The 19686-nt window shown below is 40.5% G+C and overlaps 1 protein-coding gene across 3 annotated transcripts in view; it reads left to right on the top strand.

Annotated features, from left to right (window-relative positions):
* Positions 1 to 19686, top strand: part of sec16b (SEC16 homolog B, endoplasmic reticulum export factor) — a 49622-nt gene that overhangs the window by 411 nt on the left and 29525 nt on the right. For 2 of the 3 annotated variants that reach the window (XM_060919710.1, XM_060919711.1), the window contains exons 2-12: positions 1817 to 2120; positions 2396 to 2493; positions 2683 to 2773; positions 4355 to 4439; positions 4681 to 4795; positions 8849 to 8994; positions 9154 to 9215; positions 12529 to 12667; positions 13118 to 13360; positions 13843 to 13869; positions 15831 to 15928. In XM_060919710.1, coding sequence (XP_060775693.1) covers positions 1858 to 2120; positions 2396 to 2493; positions 2683 to 2773; positions 4355 to 4439; positions 4681 to 4795; positions 8849 to 8994; positions 9154 to 9215; positions 12529 to 12667; positions 13118 to 13360; positions 13843 to 13869; positions 15831 to 15928 — 1367 coding nt within the window. In that variant the 5' untranslated portion in view covers positions 1817 to 1857. The remainder of the gene's footprint in view (positions 1 to 1816; positions 2121 to 2395; positions 2494 to 2682; positions 2774 to 4354; positions 4440 to 4680; positions 4796 to 8848; positions 8995 to 9153; positions 9216 to 12528; positions 12668 to 13117; positions 13361 to 13842; positions 13870 to 15830; positions 15929 to 19686) is intronic. The other variant, XM_060919712.1, reaches the window with a different exon arrangement.

The raw sequence follows: 19686 nt of genomic DNA, 5'->3' as shown, positions 1-19686 counted from the left end.
TTAATTAAAGAATCAAGTTGTTCCTGTAAAAGTTTTCCCCCCAGAGACAGAAAGTTTGTAGTATATTCTCAAAGTCAAGATTTAATTTCCTTCATTATATCCTCTTTTCCTTCTTTCCTATGGTGTTTTGTTTTTCTTCATTGTGTTTGTGACTTTCACACACACACACACACACACACACAAATTAATGCAGCGCCTTCATTTTTGTACTTAAACTCCTGAAATATGAAGTGAGGATTCAGGATTGCTGCATAATTTGACTACAGATAAGTGTGAACAGGAAGTAAACAGCGAGGGTGTTTCTGGTCTGGTTTCTGTATGATCAATCAGCAGTTGTTATCAGTTGTTGGTCATTGCTGCATTATAAGCCCATGTTATGTGTGTACCTTATACTTAGAACAGCTTTAGCTGACTAAAACTGTCTTTGTCTGCTGTCTCAGTGTGTTTGAGAAGCGCATGTGTGATGTGATGTGATTTGGTCAAACAGTTTATATGAATGGTATTTAATGCTCTGGAGTAAATAAACACCAAGTTCTAATATTAGCCAATTTTATAAGCTCAGGCTTGATGCCACATGTACTTGTGTGTAAGCCAACAAAAAATGAGCTTAAAATATAATTAATTTTTGCAGTTCTGTTCTACTCAAGTTTAGTCAAATGTTCAAATAAGTATGTCAATACAATAATTGATTGTAATCTGTGGTTGGTTGAAGAGAGCAACTGGACTTGCTTGAAGATTCTTGAAAACGTTTCGCCTCTCATCCTAAAGGCTTCCTCAGTTCTGTCTGACTACTAGGGAGTATCCAGTATTTATCCTCTCATGGATCATCATAGAATCCGAATCAGAATCCTGATGGCTGCATTGTAGGTGGCTGATAAAAGATGTCATAGACACCCACCTCTGTTCAATGATGGTTGTTCCAGGTTGACAAAAATGAACGATCCTCTCTGGCTAAGATGTCTGCCAGTTTTCTGGAAGTCCTCTCATAGAGATCTCATCCCAAAGTGCGTAGAAACACTTCAAGAATCTTCAAGCAAGTCCGGTTGCTCTCTTCAACCAACCACAGATTACTATGTACCTGGATGACTGAGATTCGTCACAGATATGTTTCTACACACTTTGGGATGAGATCCCTATGAGAGGACTTCCAGAAAACTGGCAGACATCTTAGCCAGAGAGGATCGTTCATTTTTGTCAACCTGGAACGACCATCATTGAACAGAGGTGGGTGTCTATGACATCTTTTATCAGCCACCTACAATGCAGCCATCAGGATTCTGATTCGGATTCTATGATGATCCATGAGAGGATAAATACTGGATACTCCCTAGTAGTCAGACAGAACTGAGGATGCCTTTAGGATGAGAGGTGAACCGTTTTCAAGAATCTTCAAGCAAGTCCAGTTGCTCTCTTCAACCAACCACAGATTACTATGTACCTGGATGACTGAGATTCGTCACAGAAATAATTGATTGTGCAATGCATGAATATTCTGGTGTTATTCTGGCTCTAGAGACACAAGAACAACAAATTGATGCTTGGTTGAATTTATGTCAGGAAATGCATCTTGATATGAGTTGTCTGAAAGAAAGATCAGATTTCAAATTATGAAAATATTTGGGCTACATTCTGTCAAATTGCCTATTCCCTAAATGCATATTAATGCAGAAGGCCAAAGCTTATATTTAGGAAGCTTCTTCAATAATTGTATTATTTATTTATTTATTTAAACATTCAGTAAGACACCAGCCATCATTTGCAGTAATTGGAGTTTATGTTCTAATAAAGTTGTTCTCATAGGAGTGTGTCTGTGTAGTGTGACAGGTTACTGTGGCTGGCTTTAACCCTGAGCTAATAATGGAGCCTAGATGGCAGAACTGGAATGAACAGAGGCCACAGACCCAGCGCTCAGATCACAGAGTCAGGGATGAGCAGTACAGGTCTCATCACACAGGAAAACAAGGCTATTACCCTCATCCAGATGTAAGAGACAGCGAGAGACGACGGTATGCTCCAGATCCGCACTACATGTTCTACATGAACGGTCCTCCTCCTGCAGAGTTTGGCACTGCATATAGCAGCCAGACATACACACCTGACCGAGCTCGATCACACTCCAGGTTAGTACAGTGATGAGTGCTTATTGTCTGTAATGTTGCCATGTTACTTGGGACACTTTTATAGCTACTTTTTTTTTTAAATTTAAGTTATTGCCCATTTTATTAAATATACTTGCCATGTTGGTCACTATGCAGCTTTACACTTACTGGCTGTAATCCATCTGTAGCTATGCAGTTTTCTACCCTGTTAATCAATATAAAGGGACCAGCACTGACCAGTTACTTAATTACTATACGTAAGAGAAGTGTGGCTCTAACTATTATGATCTGTTTAGGCAGGGATATGATTATCCTCCTCAGAGCTACTGGGATTACAGGAATGACTACAGCTATTACGATCATGGCTACTACAGAGGCCATTATGGATACCCAGGTATTCACATAATCAGGCACCACATTGGTTCAAGTAGTTTAAATCAAATCAAGTTTATTTGTATAGCGCTTTTAACAATAAACATTGTCGCAAAGCAGCTTTACAGAATTTGAACGACTATAGTTTAAACGATTACACACCAGAGTACCTGCTAAATGCAATTTGCCAAATCTACTCCTGTTAATGCAGCAGCCTCAGATGCCAGTGGATGGCCGGTGCAAGGATGGAGAACAGACGGGCATCAGGAGTGGTCAGGAATCACATACACACACCAGCATGGGTCAGGCCATTTTCCATTAATTTACAATGGTTCTCAGGTGTGTAAGCATGCAGCAGGGATTCTCTGGGGTGCACCTTCTTTATATTCACATTGATTTATTTATTTGGCAGATGCTCAACTATGAGTCCAAAATTACTCAAGTTAAGCCCCAGTACAATTCATATAAGCCATACACAAAACTGGGGCAGGTTTCCCAAAAGCATCGTAACGCAAAGATCATCGTTAAATGGTTGAGCGAGCCAAGCATCACAGTGAACACTCTCTCTCCTAGTTAAGATACTCTTAGCGTTAAGAGGCTTGTAGTAGCCATTTATCCGATTTTGATTCCTTTGTCTGTCACAGTTGGTGTTGACTGGGGGATCTTTGATGCTTGTTTGCTTAAAAAAAAAAAAAGGCTCCAAAGAAAGTCCAGTGAAATTTCCAGATAAATAGATCTGATTTATTACCAAAATAAATATAATACAGCTCCTTTAGCTCGTAAATAAAGTTAATATATAAGGCAAACTGAAAATATAGAGTACAAGACAAGGTCAAAAAGCTGTGTGCTCCCAATCAGCCACACCTCCTTCCTACTTAAGGGCCCTTTGTAGGGCACATAACAAGAGGGCACATACTCACAAAAATAAGAATTTTATTACAACAAATGATTAAACAAATGGCTCCTACAAGGCTTTTGGGAAATCCACCGCTGAGCAGTTATTCAAGGGCCCAGCAGTGGTTATATGGCAGTCCTTGGGTTTAACTCACAAATGTCCAATTTCTAGTTCAGAAACTTAAGTGCTTGGTCTTTATTGCCACCTGTGGTTTATTTGTGCAGCCAGCAGAGCTGAGCTCTAGTGTTATATGTTATGGAAATATAGCCCATAACAATATTACTACTAATAAGACCGATTACTGATGCATTTGATTATTAAAATAAAATGTTTTAAAGATTTTACTGAATCATCTCATCTCATCTCATTATCTCTAGCCGCTTTATCCTTCTACAGGGTCGCAGGCAAGCTGGAGCCTATCCCAGCTGACTACGGGCGAAAGGCGGGGTACACCCTGGACAAGTCGCCAGGTCATCACAGGGCTGACACATAGACACAGACAACCATTCACACTCACATTCACACCTACGGTCAATTTAGAGTCACCAGTTAACCTAACCTGCATGTCTTTGGACTGTGGGGGAAACCGGAGCACCCGGAGGAAACCCACGCGGACACGGGGAGAACATGCAAACTCCGCACAGAAAGGCCCTCGCCGGCCCCGGGGCTCGAACCCAGGACCTTCTTGCTGTGAGGCGACAGCGCTAACCACTACACCACCGTGCCGCCCTTTACTGAATCATGTAAAATAAAATAAAAAACTAAGTTACAGAATATATTTCTGTATGTTGAAAGTCACATTTCCATTAAATAAATAAATTGGGGAAAATAGAATAACACGTACTGTTTACTGATTTTGTATTGTTGGAGTAGGGTTTCCTGACTCCAATTTAAATCATGGTTTTGTCTGATTTACGACAGTTTGGTTAAGGTCGAAACTATAAAACGTGACTTGTTGCTAATCCATCTCTTTAACATAATCACTCAGGTATGAGCTGAGAAGAGACAGTGGACAGTATGATGGTGGTGCTTCTGTGAGAGAAAGCTTGGACACCAGGAATGAAACCGGAGAGGTTTGCCTCTTCCTCATTGTCTTACTCCCACCATGTTCTATTTATGCATAATTGTGAATGCAGTTGTTAACATAATCGTGTGTATTGTTACTGTATATTAGTTATTTCTTATGCCTTTAAATGGTTATTTAATAAGTGGTACAGTCTGTATTTGTGCAGTGTTAAAACTCAGCATTCCAAAGCACTCTGTATCTTGTCTTGTCTTATGTTGAACTTTCATCTTAAAACAAATCTCCCACAGGTGTCTGAACCTGGAGGCCTGGCCAGCTCTAAAACCTCTGGCCTGTCATCCAGCACCTATGAACTCAGCCAGTACATTGATGGAGAGGAGCAGAGCAATGTTCCAGCTCACTCAGGTAGACGTGGGCAGAGTAGATATGCATACATACAATAAACATCATATTATATCTGTCTGTAGATCAACAGAACAGTATACAGTGCCCTCTATGATTATTGGCACCCCTTGTTAAAAAGGGTTAGAAAAAAATCCCCCTTTTGGTGAAGTAGCTTCATCTTACACTGAAAAAATGAGAAATCCAACCAACCAAAGTATTAAATGCAGGGGTACAAATAATAGTGCACAAAAAGACTTGAAATTTCTGAGGGAAACAAGTTCACAGTGGTGCACATTTTCTACAACCCTGCTTCATCTCATTATCTCTAGCCGCTTTATCCTTCTACAGGGTCGCGGGCAAGCTGGAGCCTATCCCAGCTGACTACGGGCGAAAGGCGGGGTACACCCTGGACAAGTCGCCAGGTCATCACAGGGCTGACACATAGACACAGACAACCATTCACACTCACATTCACACCTACGCTCAATTTAGAGTCACCAGTTAACCTAACCTGCATGTCTTTGGACTGTGGGGGAAACCGGAGCACCCGGAGGAAACCCACGCGGACACGGGGAGAACATGCAAACTCCACACAGAAAGGCCCTCGCCGGCCACGGGGCTCGAACCCAGACCTTCTTGCTGTGAGGCGACAGCGCTAACCACTACACCACCGTGCCGCCACAACCCTGCTTGTGTAACTTAAAAAAATAGCACGTTCTTTAACGTGATACTAATATGAGGTGCTTCTTTGAAGTCTTATCTCTGTTGGGTTGTACTGTACAGTTGAGCACTACAGTGCCCTCAACAATTATTGGCACCCCATGTAAAAAGGGTGGGAAAAAATCCAACTTTTGTGAAGTAGCTTCATCTCACACGGGGGGGAGAGAAAAATCCCAACCCTTAGTTGAAATTTATTCAGAGAAAAACAAATCTCGTAAGAAATAATTAGTAAATAAATGCATATGCCACAATTATTGGACCCCCTGCATTTAGTACTTTGTAACCTTCCTTTGCCAATTAAACAGGGCTTCTGAGATCATTCCTCTGTACAGAATCTCTCCAGATCATCCAGGTTCCTATTCCTTCTCTTGTGCACTCTCCTCTTCAGCTCACCCCACAGGTTTTCACTGGGGTTCAGGTCAGGGGATTGAGATGGCTATGACAAAATCATGATTCTGTGGTCAGCGAACCATTTTTTTTGTTGACTTGAACATGCTTCGGATCATTGTCCTGCTGGAAGATCCAGTGATGACCCAGCTTTAGTTTCCTGGCTGAGGCAGCCAGATTTTGATTTAAAACATCCTGGTATTTCATGGAGTCCATGATGCCATGTACAGTACCCTAACAAGGTTTCCAGTGCCTTTGAAGGAAAAACAGCCCTACAACATCACAGAACTTTACCACTTGTTCAGATAGGGTTCTTTTCATTATAGCCACCTTTTTTTTTTTTTTTTTTTTTTTTTTTTTTTTTAAATGCCAAACCCACCTTGAGTGTTTACTGCCAAAAGCTCCATTTTGATTTCATCAGACCATAGAATACGATTCCAGTCAAAGTTGTAGTAGTTTTTTGCAAACTTCACGTGCTTACATTTGTAGTTAACTGACCAGATTTTTTTTCTCTTGCATACCTTCCAAATACTCTGGCATGGAGGTGGCATCTGATGCTGGTTTTGGAGACTTGGAAGCCCCAAGATTTAACTTTTTCTTGGAATTCGCAAACAGTGATTGTTGGATATATATATTTTTTTTTTTTTTTCTGCTTCTTTTACTATCCTCCTCACTGTACATGGGGCAAAATAAACTTGTCCTCTTCCAGGCAAATTTGTAACAGTTCCAATTGGTTTCCACTTTTTTTTTTTTATTATTGCCCGAACAGTAGAAATGAACATTTTCAGGAGAGTAGCTATTTTTTTAATAACCATTCCCTGGCTTATGAAGCTCAACGCACTTCTCCCTCATTTGGTTTGTGTTCTCTCTTATCTTTCCCATGTTGATGCAGGACTAATAGAATTTGGCCTCTGTGTCACCTCATATGTGTTCTCCAGTTAAACAGGATTTCATGGATTACAGCTTGAAGGTTCCTACACACTTCAATCAACTCAACAATGTACAATTTAAATGAGAAACATGCTTCAGTGACATTGTGTTCACTATAATTTCCAGGGGTGCCAATAATAATGGCACTTGCTTTTGTTGAAAAGTTTCTAGATGAGGGATTTGTTTTCTCTGAATAAATTTTTCAATTAAAGGTTGGGATTTTTCTATTTTTTTCAGTGTGAGATGAAGCTACTTCACCAAAAGGGGGATTTTTTTTTTCTAAACATTTCTTAACTAATTTTTACAAGGGGTGCCAATAATTGTGGAGTGCACTGTATGTTTCTGATTATCACAGCACAAGTACCCATGTACATTTTATTCAAGATCTTTTAGAATCTAATTCAAGCAGATAGCTGAGGAATAATCTGGTGTTTTTCAACCTAAGTTCTAGTTTATGTATCTGTAGAACATATATAAATACCAAAAACAACATTTGCAATTAAAAATAACAAACCAAAAAAAACGTATATAGCTTTATTCAATACTTGCTTATAAAGGATGTCTAAGGGCAGTTGTTGAGACAGTGAATACTTTTTAATGAGAAACTTGTGTAATCTGCATTTTTTTTTTGAAGAAGAAGAAGGTGGTCATGTATTTGTAAATTAAGTTCAAAATGTACATGTAGTAATTTATTCTTTCAGATATGGGGCTGCCATTTATTTATTTATTTATTTATTTATTTATTTAAGAGGGAAGAATTTGCGGTGAATAAACACCAGTCAATTCATTAGCACGAGAGTTCACTTAGGCTACATCCACACGACAACGGCAACGAGATTTTTTTTTTTTTTTAAATATCGCGTCCACATGGGCAACGGATCAGTAAAATATCAGGTACATATGGCAACGCAACGCTTGCTGAAAATGATGCAATACACATGCCACACCTCTACGTGCGCTGTAAGACGGTCCCACTGGAGACACCAGAACAATAGAAGTAGACGCATGCGCATAAACCCCTTCTTCTGTAGCATCAGCCACATAAAGTTTTGATTATTAATCAGTAGTGTAAAACGAAAGACGCGGAAAGAGGAATGAACGGGGGTAGATGGAAGCCGGTACGCCAACATTCTGATATCCTCCAAAATTCTTTAATGGTCCGGAATAAATTGAATGCTACACATTGATGGATTACTTTGTTCTTCTACGCCCTTTTTGAGGAATGTATTGTCGGACTTAAACCAACATCTGAAGAGGTGAGATCGCTCCTTTTTTTTTTTTCCTATTTTTGCTGGCGGGATTGTTTTTGTTTTTGGAAAGCGCACGGGCGGTGCGCGGTTTGATACTGCTTCCGCAGTGTCTGGACTAAAGACTCTGCCCTAAGGGCTATTCTCTCTCTCTCTCTCTCTCTCTCTCTCTCTCTCACTTTGCACCATTACACAATAAATATTCACAGTGAAAATATTTTGTAAGCGCGTTTCATGAACCAAGTTATAGGATTTGTTGACAACTCGCATCGAGTTCGTTACACTTCTACCCGGCGTGAAGCACTGACAGTCATGTGGTTGTGACGTCATCGTAAACAAATCCGTTCTACTCATCCAGACGACTTCGCAACGGCGCCGTTGCCAGATTTTTCCACTCTGGAACCCGTTCTCAAAAGATTTCGTTTTGGGGCACCCAAAACGCCGGTGCCGTGTGGACGCCAGGCCAAAATGATAAACAATTTGATCAGATTCACCTGAATCCGTTGCCGTGTGGACAGGGCCTTAGAAGCTGATTGAGGGCACCTCAGATGGTCTCAGACTGTTTGGTTTGGTCCACACCGAGCATGATTGCTGTGCTCTCGCCTGCCCAAGCCAACCATACTGAGGTTTCACTCAATCAGACTCAAACAAATGTTGCATATGTAAAAGCACCCGAAGAGCAAAACAGTGGCTTTGTATTAGTCCAGAAATTTGACTTCAACCTTCTAGTTACTAAAACAAAGCCTTAACTCCTGAACTAACTTGTGTATCTTTATGCTATTACAACCAGAGGCTGAGTCCAAGTCAGTGGTTCCACTGAAGTTCTGTGTTCCTCATGTGGCTTTGAGCTTTGGACCTGCAGGGCAGCTGGTGAGAGTCACTCCAGCTTTGCCATCTCATGGAGAACCTGCTCAGGTGGAGCTTCACAGCCTGGAGGTACAAAAGCATGAGTCAGCCATTACCGAAGCAGCTCTTAATGAGGCTAGAACATTTGTATTAAACACTAAAATGTGCTGTGTAAGGTGACTTCAGGACCAGGATTGGAAAGTGTTTATGCAATATGTATAATGTGATGCAAGAACTTGATGTGTATAGGTTATACTGAGTGATACACGTGAGCAGAATGATATGAGAGGCTTTCCTGGACCACTGGCAAGGTAAGTCCTGTGTTTCCACTATTGGTCTTTAGGAGCAAATCTGTTCTCAGTTTACTGCAGTCAAATAGAGACGACTGTTATTATTAACTGTAGTCAGCCCGTTGCTTTTTTAAACGTTACTGCTATTTTTGCATTAACCTAGCAGCACAGCTATTCTTATTACTTTGAATTACTTTAAAAAAAAGAATAAATAAAAACAGAACACATTCCTATTGTTTTCACAAAAATATTTCAGTGTTTTAAAGTGATGTTAAACTTTTAGAAAATTTGTTTTTTAATTATATCATTCCATTGGAAATAATTTAAGAAAGCAGACCGGTAAAAGTAAAACAGACAGCAGTTTTGCCACATTTCTTATCGAAACTGGGAGACCTGAAAACCTTATTCAAAATATCTGATTTAGTATTAAACACATGACCGGCAAGTGTTATTGCATCATAAAACACAAGATGCAGGCCATACCACACCAGAGAATAGAGTGCAGGCATATGTAGGATTGTATATTTAAGTTATTTCACGAAATTGATTCGTATATGAGCTGAGGGCAGCATGGTGGTGTAGTGGTTAGCGCTGTCGCCTCACAGCAAGAAGGTCCGGGTTCGAGCCCCGTGGCCGGCGAGGGCCACGCCGTGTGGAGTTTGCATGTTCTCCCCGTGTCCGCGTGGGTTTCCTCCGGGTGCTCCGGTTTCCCCCACAGTCCAAAGACATGCAGGTTAGGTTAACTGGTGACTCTAAATTGAGCGTAGGTGTGAATGTGAGTGTGAATGGTTGTCTGTGTCTATGTGTCAGCCCTGTGATGACCTGGCGACTTGTCCAGGGTGTACCCCGCCTTTCGCCTGTAGTCAGCTGGGATAGGCTCCAGCTCGCCTGCGACCCTGTAGAACAGGATAAAGCGGCTAGAGATGATGAGATTCGTACATGAGCTGATAGCTGATGAGGCGCATAGCGCTGCTTTGGCTGTAAGCCATGTATGATGAGATTGAGTGGAATAACTGTTTTATTCTATCCACATTCACCGGATTTTGAGAAACAGTGCGTTTTTATTTTTTGCAAATTTGGTAAATAAAAACTTTATACAAAACGTCCAAGAAAATAATTTCCGCTTAGAATGTAAACAAGCTGGCAAAATGACAGTAGCAATTTGTGAAAAATGCTATAAAAATTCTTGAAAAACAGAAAAAGATGTTTTTACTATCAAATACTTGTGTGTGTGTGTGTGCGCGCGCGCGCGCACACACACAGTGGTGCTTGAAAGTTTGTGAACCCTTTAAAATTTTCTATATTTCTGAATAAATATGACCTAAAACATCAGATTTTCACACAAGTCCTAAAAGTAGATAAAGAGAACCCAGTTAAACAAATGAGACAAAATATTATACTTGGTCATTTATTTATTGAGGAAAATGATCCAGTATTACATATTTGTGAGTGGCAAAAGTATGTGAACCTTAGCTTTCAGTATCTGGTGTGACCCCCTTGTGCAGCAATAACTGCAGCTAAATGTTTCCGGTAACTGTTGATCAGTCCTGCACACCGGCTTGGAGGAATTTTAGCCCGTTCCTCCGTACAGAACAGCTTCAACTCTGGGATGTTGGTGGGTTTCCTCACGTGAACTGCTCGCTTCAGGTCCTTCCACAACATTTCGATTGGATTAAGGTCAGGACTTTGACTTGGCCATTCCAAAACATTAACTTTATTCTTCTTTAACCATTCTTTGGTAGAACGACGTGTGTGCTTAGGGTCGTTGTCTTGCTGCATGACCCACCTTCTCTTGAGATTCAGTTCATGGATGGCTGTCCTGACATTTTCCTTTAGAATTCGCTGGTATAATTCAGAATTCATTGCTCCATCAATGATGGCAAGCCGTCCTGGCCCAGATGCAGCAAAACAGGCCCAAACCATGATACTACCACCACCATGTTTCACAGATGGGATAAGGTTCTTATGCTGGAATGCAGTGTTTTCCTTTCTCCAAACATAACGCTTCTCATTTAAACCAAAAAGTTCTATTTTGGTCTCATCACCAAACATTTTTCCAATAGCCTTCTGGCTTGTCCACGTGATGTTTAGCAAACTGCAGACGAGCAGCAATGTTCTTTTTGGAGAGCAGTGGCTTTCTCCTTGCAACCCTGCCATGCACACCATTGTTGTTCAGTGTTCTCCTGATGGTGGACTCATGAACATTAACATTAGCCATATGTGAGAGAGGCCTTCAGTTGCTTAGAAGTTACCCTGGGGTCCTTTGTGACCTCGCCAACTATTACACGCCTTGCTCTTGGAGTGATCTTTGTTGGTCGACCACTCCTGGGCAGGGTAACAATGGTCTTGAATTTCCTCCATTTGTGCACAATCTGTCTGACTGTGGACTGGTGGAGTCCAAACTCTTTAGAGATGGTTTTGTAACCTTTTCCAGCCTGATGAGCATCAACAACGCTTTTTCTGAGGTCCTCAGAAATCTCCTTTGTTCATGCCATGATACACTTCCACAAACGTGTGTTGTGAAGATCAGACTTTGATAGATCCCTGTTCTTTAAATAAAACAGGGTGCCCACTCACACCTGATTGTCATCCCACTGATTGAAAACACCTGACTCTAATTTCACCTTCAAATTAACTGCTAATCCTAGAGGTTCACATACTTTTGCCACTCACGGATATGTAATATTGGATCATTTTCCTCAATAAATAAATGACCCAAGTATAATATTTTTGTCTCATTTGTTTAACTGGGTTCTCTTTATCTACTTTTAGGACTTGTGTGAAAATCTGATGATGTTTTAGGTAATTTATGCAGAAATATTGAAAATTCTAAAGGGTTCACAAACTTTCATGCACCACTGTGTGTGTATGTGTGTGTGTGTGTGTGTACACTGTAATTCCCTCACAAAGACTTATCAGGTTCAGCTCCAGTCTTGTACAGCTGTATACAGTAACATTGCCACTTCCTTGGTTCCTCTGCATAAAGTTATTGATTCTTAGCTTAATAGCTAGTGTTCTTTAATGCTTTCTGTACATTGAGAAGCAGAAATGATCTGTGATTGGTAGCTTAAAATTATATGCAATGTAGTTGAGTGAAATAATGATTTGAAAATTATAGCCTGCACAATCACTCAATCTATAATAATCCCAGCATGGTTATACAGTAAGATGCTTTCTGTGAAATACCAAACATTACCTGTACTAACTGGTACAAGCTATTGGAAAATATTGCAGAACTTCAGTAGCCTGGTATTAATATTTTTACATTTTTCCTATTTTGGCTCCCCACAAAGAGTTTTTTTTTTTTTTTTTTTTTAATTATTCTTTCATGTAGGGAGGATCTGCATAAGGTGGATGTCATTAACTTTGCCCTGCAGATGGCTGATGCTTGTCTGAAGGATGAAACCACACTCAAGGCTTCCTCTGCCTCCCTCCTGTGGCAGCTGCTGGTACTGCTGTGTAGACAGAATGGGGTAAGTAGGACTTTGTTACTGATGCGCTAAACTAGTCGTGTGGAAGTGATAGTTGAGCAAAATAAAGTTGTTTGAGGCAAGTATGTGATGATTTCCGCATACGTTCCATTATTTCTTAGAACATTTACCCTCACAATTCCAGTGCAAACATGATGAAGCAAACCTGAGAAACCAAATACGTTTTGTTTGATTGATTTACACATGCGGTAGCATGGAAAGGCTTACATTTTTGTTGAACCAGTCCTTTAAACAGAGGCTGTGATGAAATCTTTTCAGTCTTGTCTTTACATACCCAGTTTAACTTTTATGAATGATTTATGAGTTCAGTCAGATGGGTTGGTGCAAGAAAACACAACTATCCAATGCTGTGGGCCTTTTAAGAGCTAATTTTAAAACGTGTGTACTCGCCTTGGGCTGTTTAGTTGGTGACATTGTATACATGTTGTGCAGAGAATCGTAGGTTCTGATATTGCCGAACTCCTGCTTCGAGGAAGCCACTCTGTAGGAGCGTGTGATGGAGTTGGTGAGCAGTCAGACATGGGAAGTCTCATTGATCTGAATGAAACTCCAAAATCAGAGATGGAGAGCTTCAACACTTCAGATCTCCTAACTGGAAACCCACTCAGTAATGAAGAGACTTCAGAACAAAACATCCAGGACTACACCAAACTCCTGCTGGCTGGAAGAAAGAAGGTCACTTCCCTTGCTCGCTCTTACTGTGGTGGCTTGTTCTCTGTGTGGTCTGTTCTCTTCTGTGTTATAATGTAGTGTTATAAAATATTCAGACTAATGTTTAGTTTGATTAGCCTTGTTAATAGGATTTATTTAAAATGGGTGAGAATTTTAAATATTGAGCTTCTTTAAAATCTTTTCTCTTTTTGGGTTGTCCTGTACATTTTAGCACTACAGTGCCCCTCACAATTATTAGCACCCCTTGTGAAGATTACTAAGAGAATCTTCTCCTATAACATTTTATAAGGCTTGAGAACCTTATATGAACCACACTCCAATCAGCTCAAAAATGTACAATTTAAATAGGAAATATGCTTGTTACATTGTGTTCACTATAATTTCCTGAGGTGCAAATAATTGTGGCACATGTGGTTTTGTTAAAAATTATTTCTTGATGAGGGATTTGTTTTTCTCTGAATAAATTTCAGTTCTCATTTTTTCAGTGTGAGATGAAGCTACTTCAGCAAAAGGTGGATTTTGTTTTTTCCCCTAACCCTTTTTTACTAATCTTTAAAAGGGGTGCCAATATTTGTGGAGGGCACTGTATATGCTACTTCTAACAAGTATAACCAATTTTTTTTTTTTGTGTCAAATGTACAACCCCGATTCCAAAAAAGTTGGGACAAAGTACAAATTGTAAATAAAAACGGAATGCAATGATGTGGAAGTTTCAAAATTCCGTATTTTATTCAGAATAGAACATAGATGACATATCAAATGTTTAAACTGAGAAAATCTATCATTTAAAGAGAAAAATTAGGTGATTTTTAAATTTCATGACAACAACACATCTCAAAGTTGGGACAAGGCCATGTTTACCACTGTGAGACATCCCCTTTTCTCTTTACAACAGTCTGTAAACGTCTGGGGACTGAGGAGACAAGTTGCTCAAGTTTAGGGATAGGAATGTTAACCCATTCTTGTCTAATGTAGGATTCTAGTTGCTCAACTGTCTTAGGTCTTTTTTGTCGTATCTTCCATTTTATGATGCGCCAAATGTTTTCTATGGGTGAAAGATCTGGACTGCAGCCTGGCCAGTTCAGTACCCGGACCCTTCTTCTATGCAGCCATGATGCTGTAATTGATGCAGTATGTGGTTTGGCATTGTCATGTTGGAAAATGCAAGGTCTTCCCTGAAAGAGACGTCGTGTGGATGGGAGCATATGTTGCTCTAGAACCTGGATATACCTTTCAGCATTGATGGTGTCTTTCCAGATGTGTAAGCTGCCCATGCCACACGCACTAATGCAACCCCATACCATCAGAGATGCAGGGTTCTGAACGGAGCGCTGATAACAACTTGGGTCGTCCTTCTCCTCTTTAGTCCCAATGACACGGTGTTCCTGATTTTCCATAAAGAACTTAAAATTTTGATTTGTCTGACCACAGAACAGTTTTCCACTTTGCCACAGTCCATTTTAAATGAGCCTTGGCCCAGAGAAGACGTCTGCGCTTCTGGATCATGTTTAGATACGGCTTCTTCTTTGAACTATAGAGTTTTAGCTGGCAACGGCGGATGGCACGGTGAATTGTGTTCACAGATAATGTTCTCTGGAAATATTCCTGAGCCCATTTTGTGATTTCCAATACAGAAGCATGCCTGTATGTGATGCAGTGCCGTCTAAGGGCCCGAAGATCACGGGCACCCAGTATGGTTTTCTGGCCTTGACCCTTACGCACAGAGATTCTTCCAGATTCTCTGAATCTTTTGATGATGATATGCACTGTAGATGATGATATGTTCAAACTCTTTGCAATTTTACACTGTCGAACTCCTTTCTGATATTGCTCCACTATTTGTTGGTGCAGAATTAGGGGGGATTGGTGATCCTCTTCCCATCTTTACTTCTGAGAGCCGCTGCCACTCCAAGATGCTCTTTTTATACCCAGTCATGTTAATGACCTATTGCCAATTGACTTAATGAGTTGCAATTTGGTCCTCCAGCTGTTCCTTTTTTTTTATACCTTTAACTTTTCCAGCCTCTTACTGCTCCTGTCCCAACTTTTTTGAGATGTGTTGCTGTAATGAAATTTCAAATGAGCCAATATTTGGCATGAAATTTCAAAATGTCTCACTTTTGACATTTGATAATGTTCTATTGTGAATACAGTATCAGTTTTTGAGATTTGTAAATTATTGTATTCAGTTTTTATTTACAATTTGTACTTTTGTCCCAACTTTTTTGGAATCAGGGTTGTATGAATTGACCATGTATGCAATTTGTATGTCTTCTCCATATGGGCTGTATGCTTATTTGACTTGTTGGCTACGTTAACCTTGTAACTTAATTGCAAAACTAAACCTGTCACGTCTGATGGCAATTTTTGTCTAAACTTTTTCCTTTAAAGTAACTGTAGTTCAACTGTATTAATGCCATAGTTTGGGTTGCAGAACCTTTAACTCCTTTAAAAGCACCTCTTCTTCTTATAGGAAGCACTGGAGTCAGCCATGCGGAGTGGCTTATGGGGTCACGCTCTTTTTCTGGCCAGCAAGATGGACAGTAGGGCCTACAACACTGTACTGAGCAGGTGTGTGTATGTTCCTGTATATCACAGTTTCTTACTCTAATACCCTAAACCTGATCATGAACTGAAGTCAGATACAATTGATCACAGAATCACAAAGCTGTGTTAGAGTCCACACATACAGAAATGCAGATGAGTTAACTAGATGACATTTTAGCACACTGTGTCAGCGATCGACTCATTTCAAGCACACTGACTTCCTGTGACCTTCAGTCTGGCACAGTTCCACAAACTGTAATGTAGTGGCCTCTACATTTTGGTTTGTGGAACTGTGTCAGCGATTGACTCGTTTCAAGCATGTGGCCAAGTGATTGCATGGTCCTGGGGGGGGGCGGAGAAATCAAATAACTTTTAAATTGAAATAAATGTATTCAGAGAAAAGCAAATCCCTCAAGAAATAATTATTTTCAACAAAAATGCATGTGCCACTTATTGGCGCCCCTGGAAATTATAGTGAACACAATGTTAATGAAGCATGTTTCCCATTTAAATTGTACATTTTTGAGTTGATTGGAGTTTGTAGGAACTTTCAAACTGTAATCCATGACTTCTTGATTAACTGGGGAACACATGAGGTGAGACAGAGGCCAAATTCCCTTAGTCATCCATCAACATGGGAAAGATGAGAGAGGAGACAAAGCAAATGAGTAAGAAGCACGTTGACCTTCATAAATCAGGGAATGGTTATAAAAAAAAATAGCTACCCACCTGAAAATGTCTGTTTTTAATGTTAGGGCAATAATAAAAAAAAAAAGTGGACACCAACTAGAACGGTTATAAATTTGCCTGAAAGAGGACCCAAGTTTATTTTGCCCCCATGTACAGTGAAGAGGATGGTAAGAGAGAGAAAAAAATCACCAAGGGTCACTGTTGGTGAATTTCAAGAAAAAGTAAAATCATGGGGTTTCCAAGTCTCCAAAACCACCATCAGATGCCACTTCCATGCCAACAGAATATTTGGAAGGTATGCAAGAGAGAAAACCTTTTCTGTCAGTTCACCACAAACGCAAGCACTCGAAGTTTGCGAAGTGCTAGTACAATTTTGACTGGAACCATGTTATATGGTCTGATGTAACAAAAATGGAGCATTTGGCAATAAACACTCAAGGTGGGTTTGGTGTCAAAAGAAGGATGGTTATAATGAAGAACCCAATACCAACTGTAAAATATGGTAAAGTTCTGTGATGTTGGGCTGTTTTTCTTCCCATGGCCCTGGAAACCTTGTTGGGATACATGGCATTACAGACTCCATGAAATACCAGGATGTTTTAAATCAAAATCTGGCTGCCTCTGTTAGGAAACTAAAACTGGGTCGTCGTTGAATCTTCCAGCAGGACAATGATCCGAAGCATATGTCCAAATCAACACAAGTGGTTAGCTGACCACAGAATCTGCCATGGCCATCTCAGTCCCCTGAGCTGAACCCCAATGAAAACCTGTGGGGTGAGCTGAAGAGGAGAGATCACAAGAGAGGGTCTGGGACCCTGAATGATTTGGAGAGATTCTGTAAAAAGCAATGATCTCAGATGTCCTGCTCTGTATTTTCCAACCTTGGAAAATGTTATAGGAGAAGACTGTGTTGTTTTACTGGCAAAGGGAGGTTGTACAACGTATTAATTGCAGGGCTACCAATAATGGTGCATAAAAAGACTGGGAATTTCTGAGAGAAACAGGTTCACAGTGGTGCACATTTCTGCAACCCTGCTTGTGTAACTTAAAAAAAGAGAATGATCTTTAACATGATTACTAGTACAAGATACACTATTTGGTCTTAGTCTAACCCAGTGATTCTCAAACTGTGGTACGCGTACCACTAGTGGTACGCGGGCTCCATTCTAGTGGTACACCAAAGAATCACTTAATTAAATATAAATAAATTTTATAAAATAAAATGTGAAATACTATCCATAATATCCGAATGGATGAAAATATCAACAGATGACAAGAAAATGAAAGGAGATACAAATTAAGTTAATAATTTAAAAAAGTTTGCAAGTGCTTCTGGGTAGCCATACGTAGCGTACGTACGCATTCCCACCGGTTCCGCTGACAGATGGTTATCCGCCATTGGTAGACTAGGCTGTGATGGGGAAAAGGTGGAGGTGGCTTTGCTAATTATGACGAGTACGACAAAATTACTGTCGCGGCTTAAATCCGCGAATAGGAGCGTGGATCAGGAGAGAGGGAGAACTGAAGAGGACGTGTGTGAGCCGAGCGCAGATGCTAACGACAGTGGCAAAACCAGCCCCAGAACTGCTAGCAAACGGCAGAAACCAGTGAGGAGGAAGTATGACAAAAAATACATAAAACTGGGATTCATTTGGAGCGGGACAGAGGAGCTGCCCAGGCCGCAGTGTGTTGTATGCGGGGACGTTCTGAGCAATGAGTCCATGAAACCATAGCATCTCAAACGGCATCTTACAACCAAACACACAGCACTAAAGGACAAACCAATGGATTTTTTTTACAAAAACGTGATGAACTGAAGCAGTCCAAGTCCACCATTCTGTCCTATGGTACACCCGTAGCCAAAGCACAGGAAGCTTCATATCGTGCCAGCCTCCTGATCGCCAAAGCCGGTAAGCCGCACACAATCAAGGAACTGCTGTGTTTGCCATTAGCCAAAGAGATGACACGTATCATGTGTGGAGAGAAAGCTGCCAGAGTGTTAAACTTGGTGCCGCTTTCAAATGACACCGTGTCAAGGAGAATAAATGACATGGCTGACGATGTTAAAAAGACACTGAGCGCATTAAGAACAGTAGATATTTTACCATACAGCTTGATGAGACTACAGATGTTGCAGATTTGGCCAATTTATTTGATTCATTATTTAAGTACAGTGTTTTATTTTCCTATATTTAAACACAGTGTTACTGTTCAAAGTACTGTGTGTAATGTTACAGTGGCCAACAATATTAAATATACTTGTTAAATAAAACCTCCACCTTGTTTTTAATGAATACTTAGGCCTACTACGCTACTGTATTTTAATGTTGGTCATTATGGTGGTACTTGGAGAGCCAAGTATTTTCTGAGGTGGTACTTGGTGAAAAAAGTTTGAGAACCACTGGTCTAACCTAAACACTGCTTTACTGATCTTCAAAATAAAGCCACATTTCTACAATATTTCTCATCTCATCTCATTATCTCTAGCCGCTTTATCCTTCTACAGGGTCGCAGGCAAGCTAGAGCCTATCCCAGCTGACTACGGGCGAAAGGCGGGGTACACCCTGGACAAGTCGCCAGGTCATCACAGGGCTGACACATAGACACAGACAACCATTCACACTCACATTCACACCTACGGTCAATTTAGAGTCACCAGTTAACCTAACCTGCATGTCTTTGGACTGTGGGGGAAACCGGAGCACCCGGAGGAAACCCACGCGGACACGGGGAGAACATGCAAACTCCACACAGAAAGGCCCTCGCCGGCCCCGGGACTCGAACCCAGGACCTTCTTGCTGTGAGGCGACAGTGCTAACCACTACACCACCGTGCCGCCCTACGATATTTCTGCAAGTAAATATTTTTTTTTCATGTGTTGAGCCATCACTGCATATAGTCCATGTGGACCGCCTGCTGTCCATAGAGATTCATGTCTCTGCTTGACTCTACATTAAAATAATAATGTAATTAATTTTTTCAAGTATTGTAAAACTTGCAGTTAATTGCACGCGTTCTTAAACCATTCTTAAATGATCATTTTCCATCATTGTTATAGGAAAGTGTTATCAGGAAATCATATATTTTTGGAA

This window comes from Neoarius graeffei, chromosome 4 (genome assembly GCF_027579695.1).
Source record: "Neoarius graeffei isolate fNeoGra1 chromosome 4, fNeoGra1.pri, whole genome shotgun sequence".
Classification (NCBI taxonomy): domain Eukaryota; kingdom Metazoa; phylum Chordata; class Actinopteri; order Siluriformes; family Ariidae; genus Neoarius; species Neoarius graeffei.
This window is presented reverse-complemented; position numbering and strand designations above follow the sequence as displayed.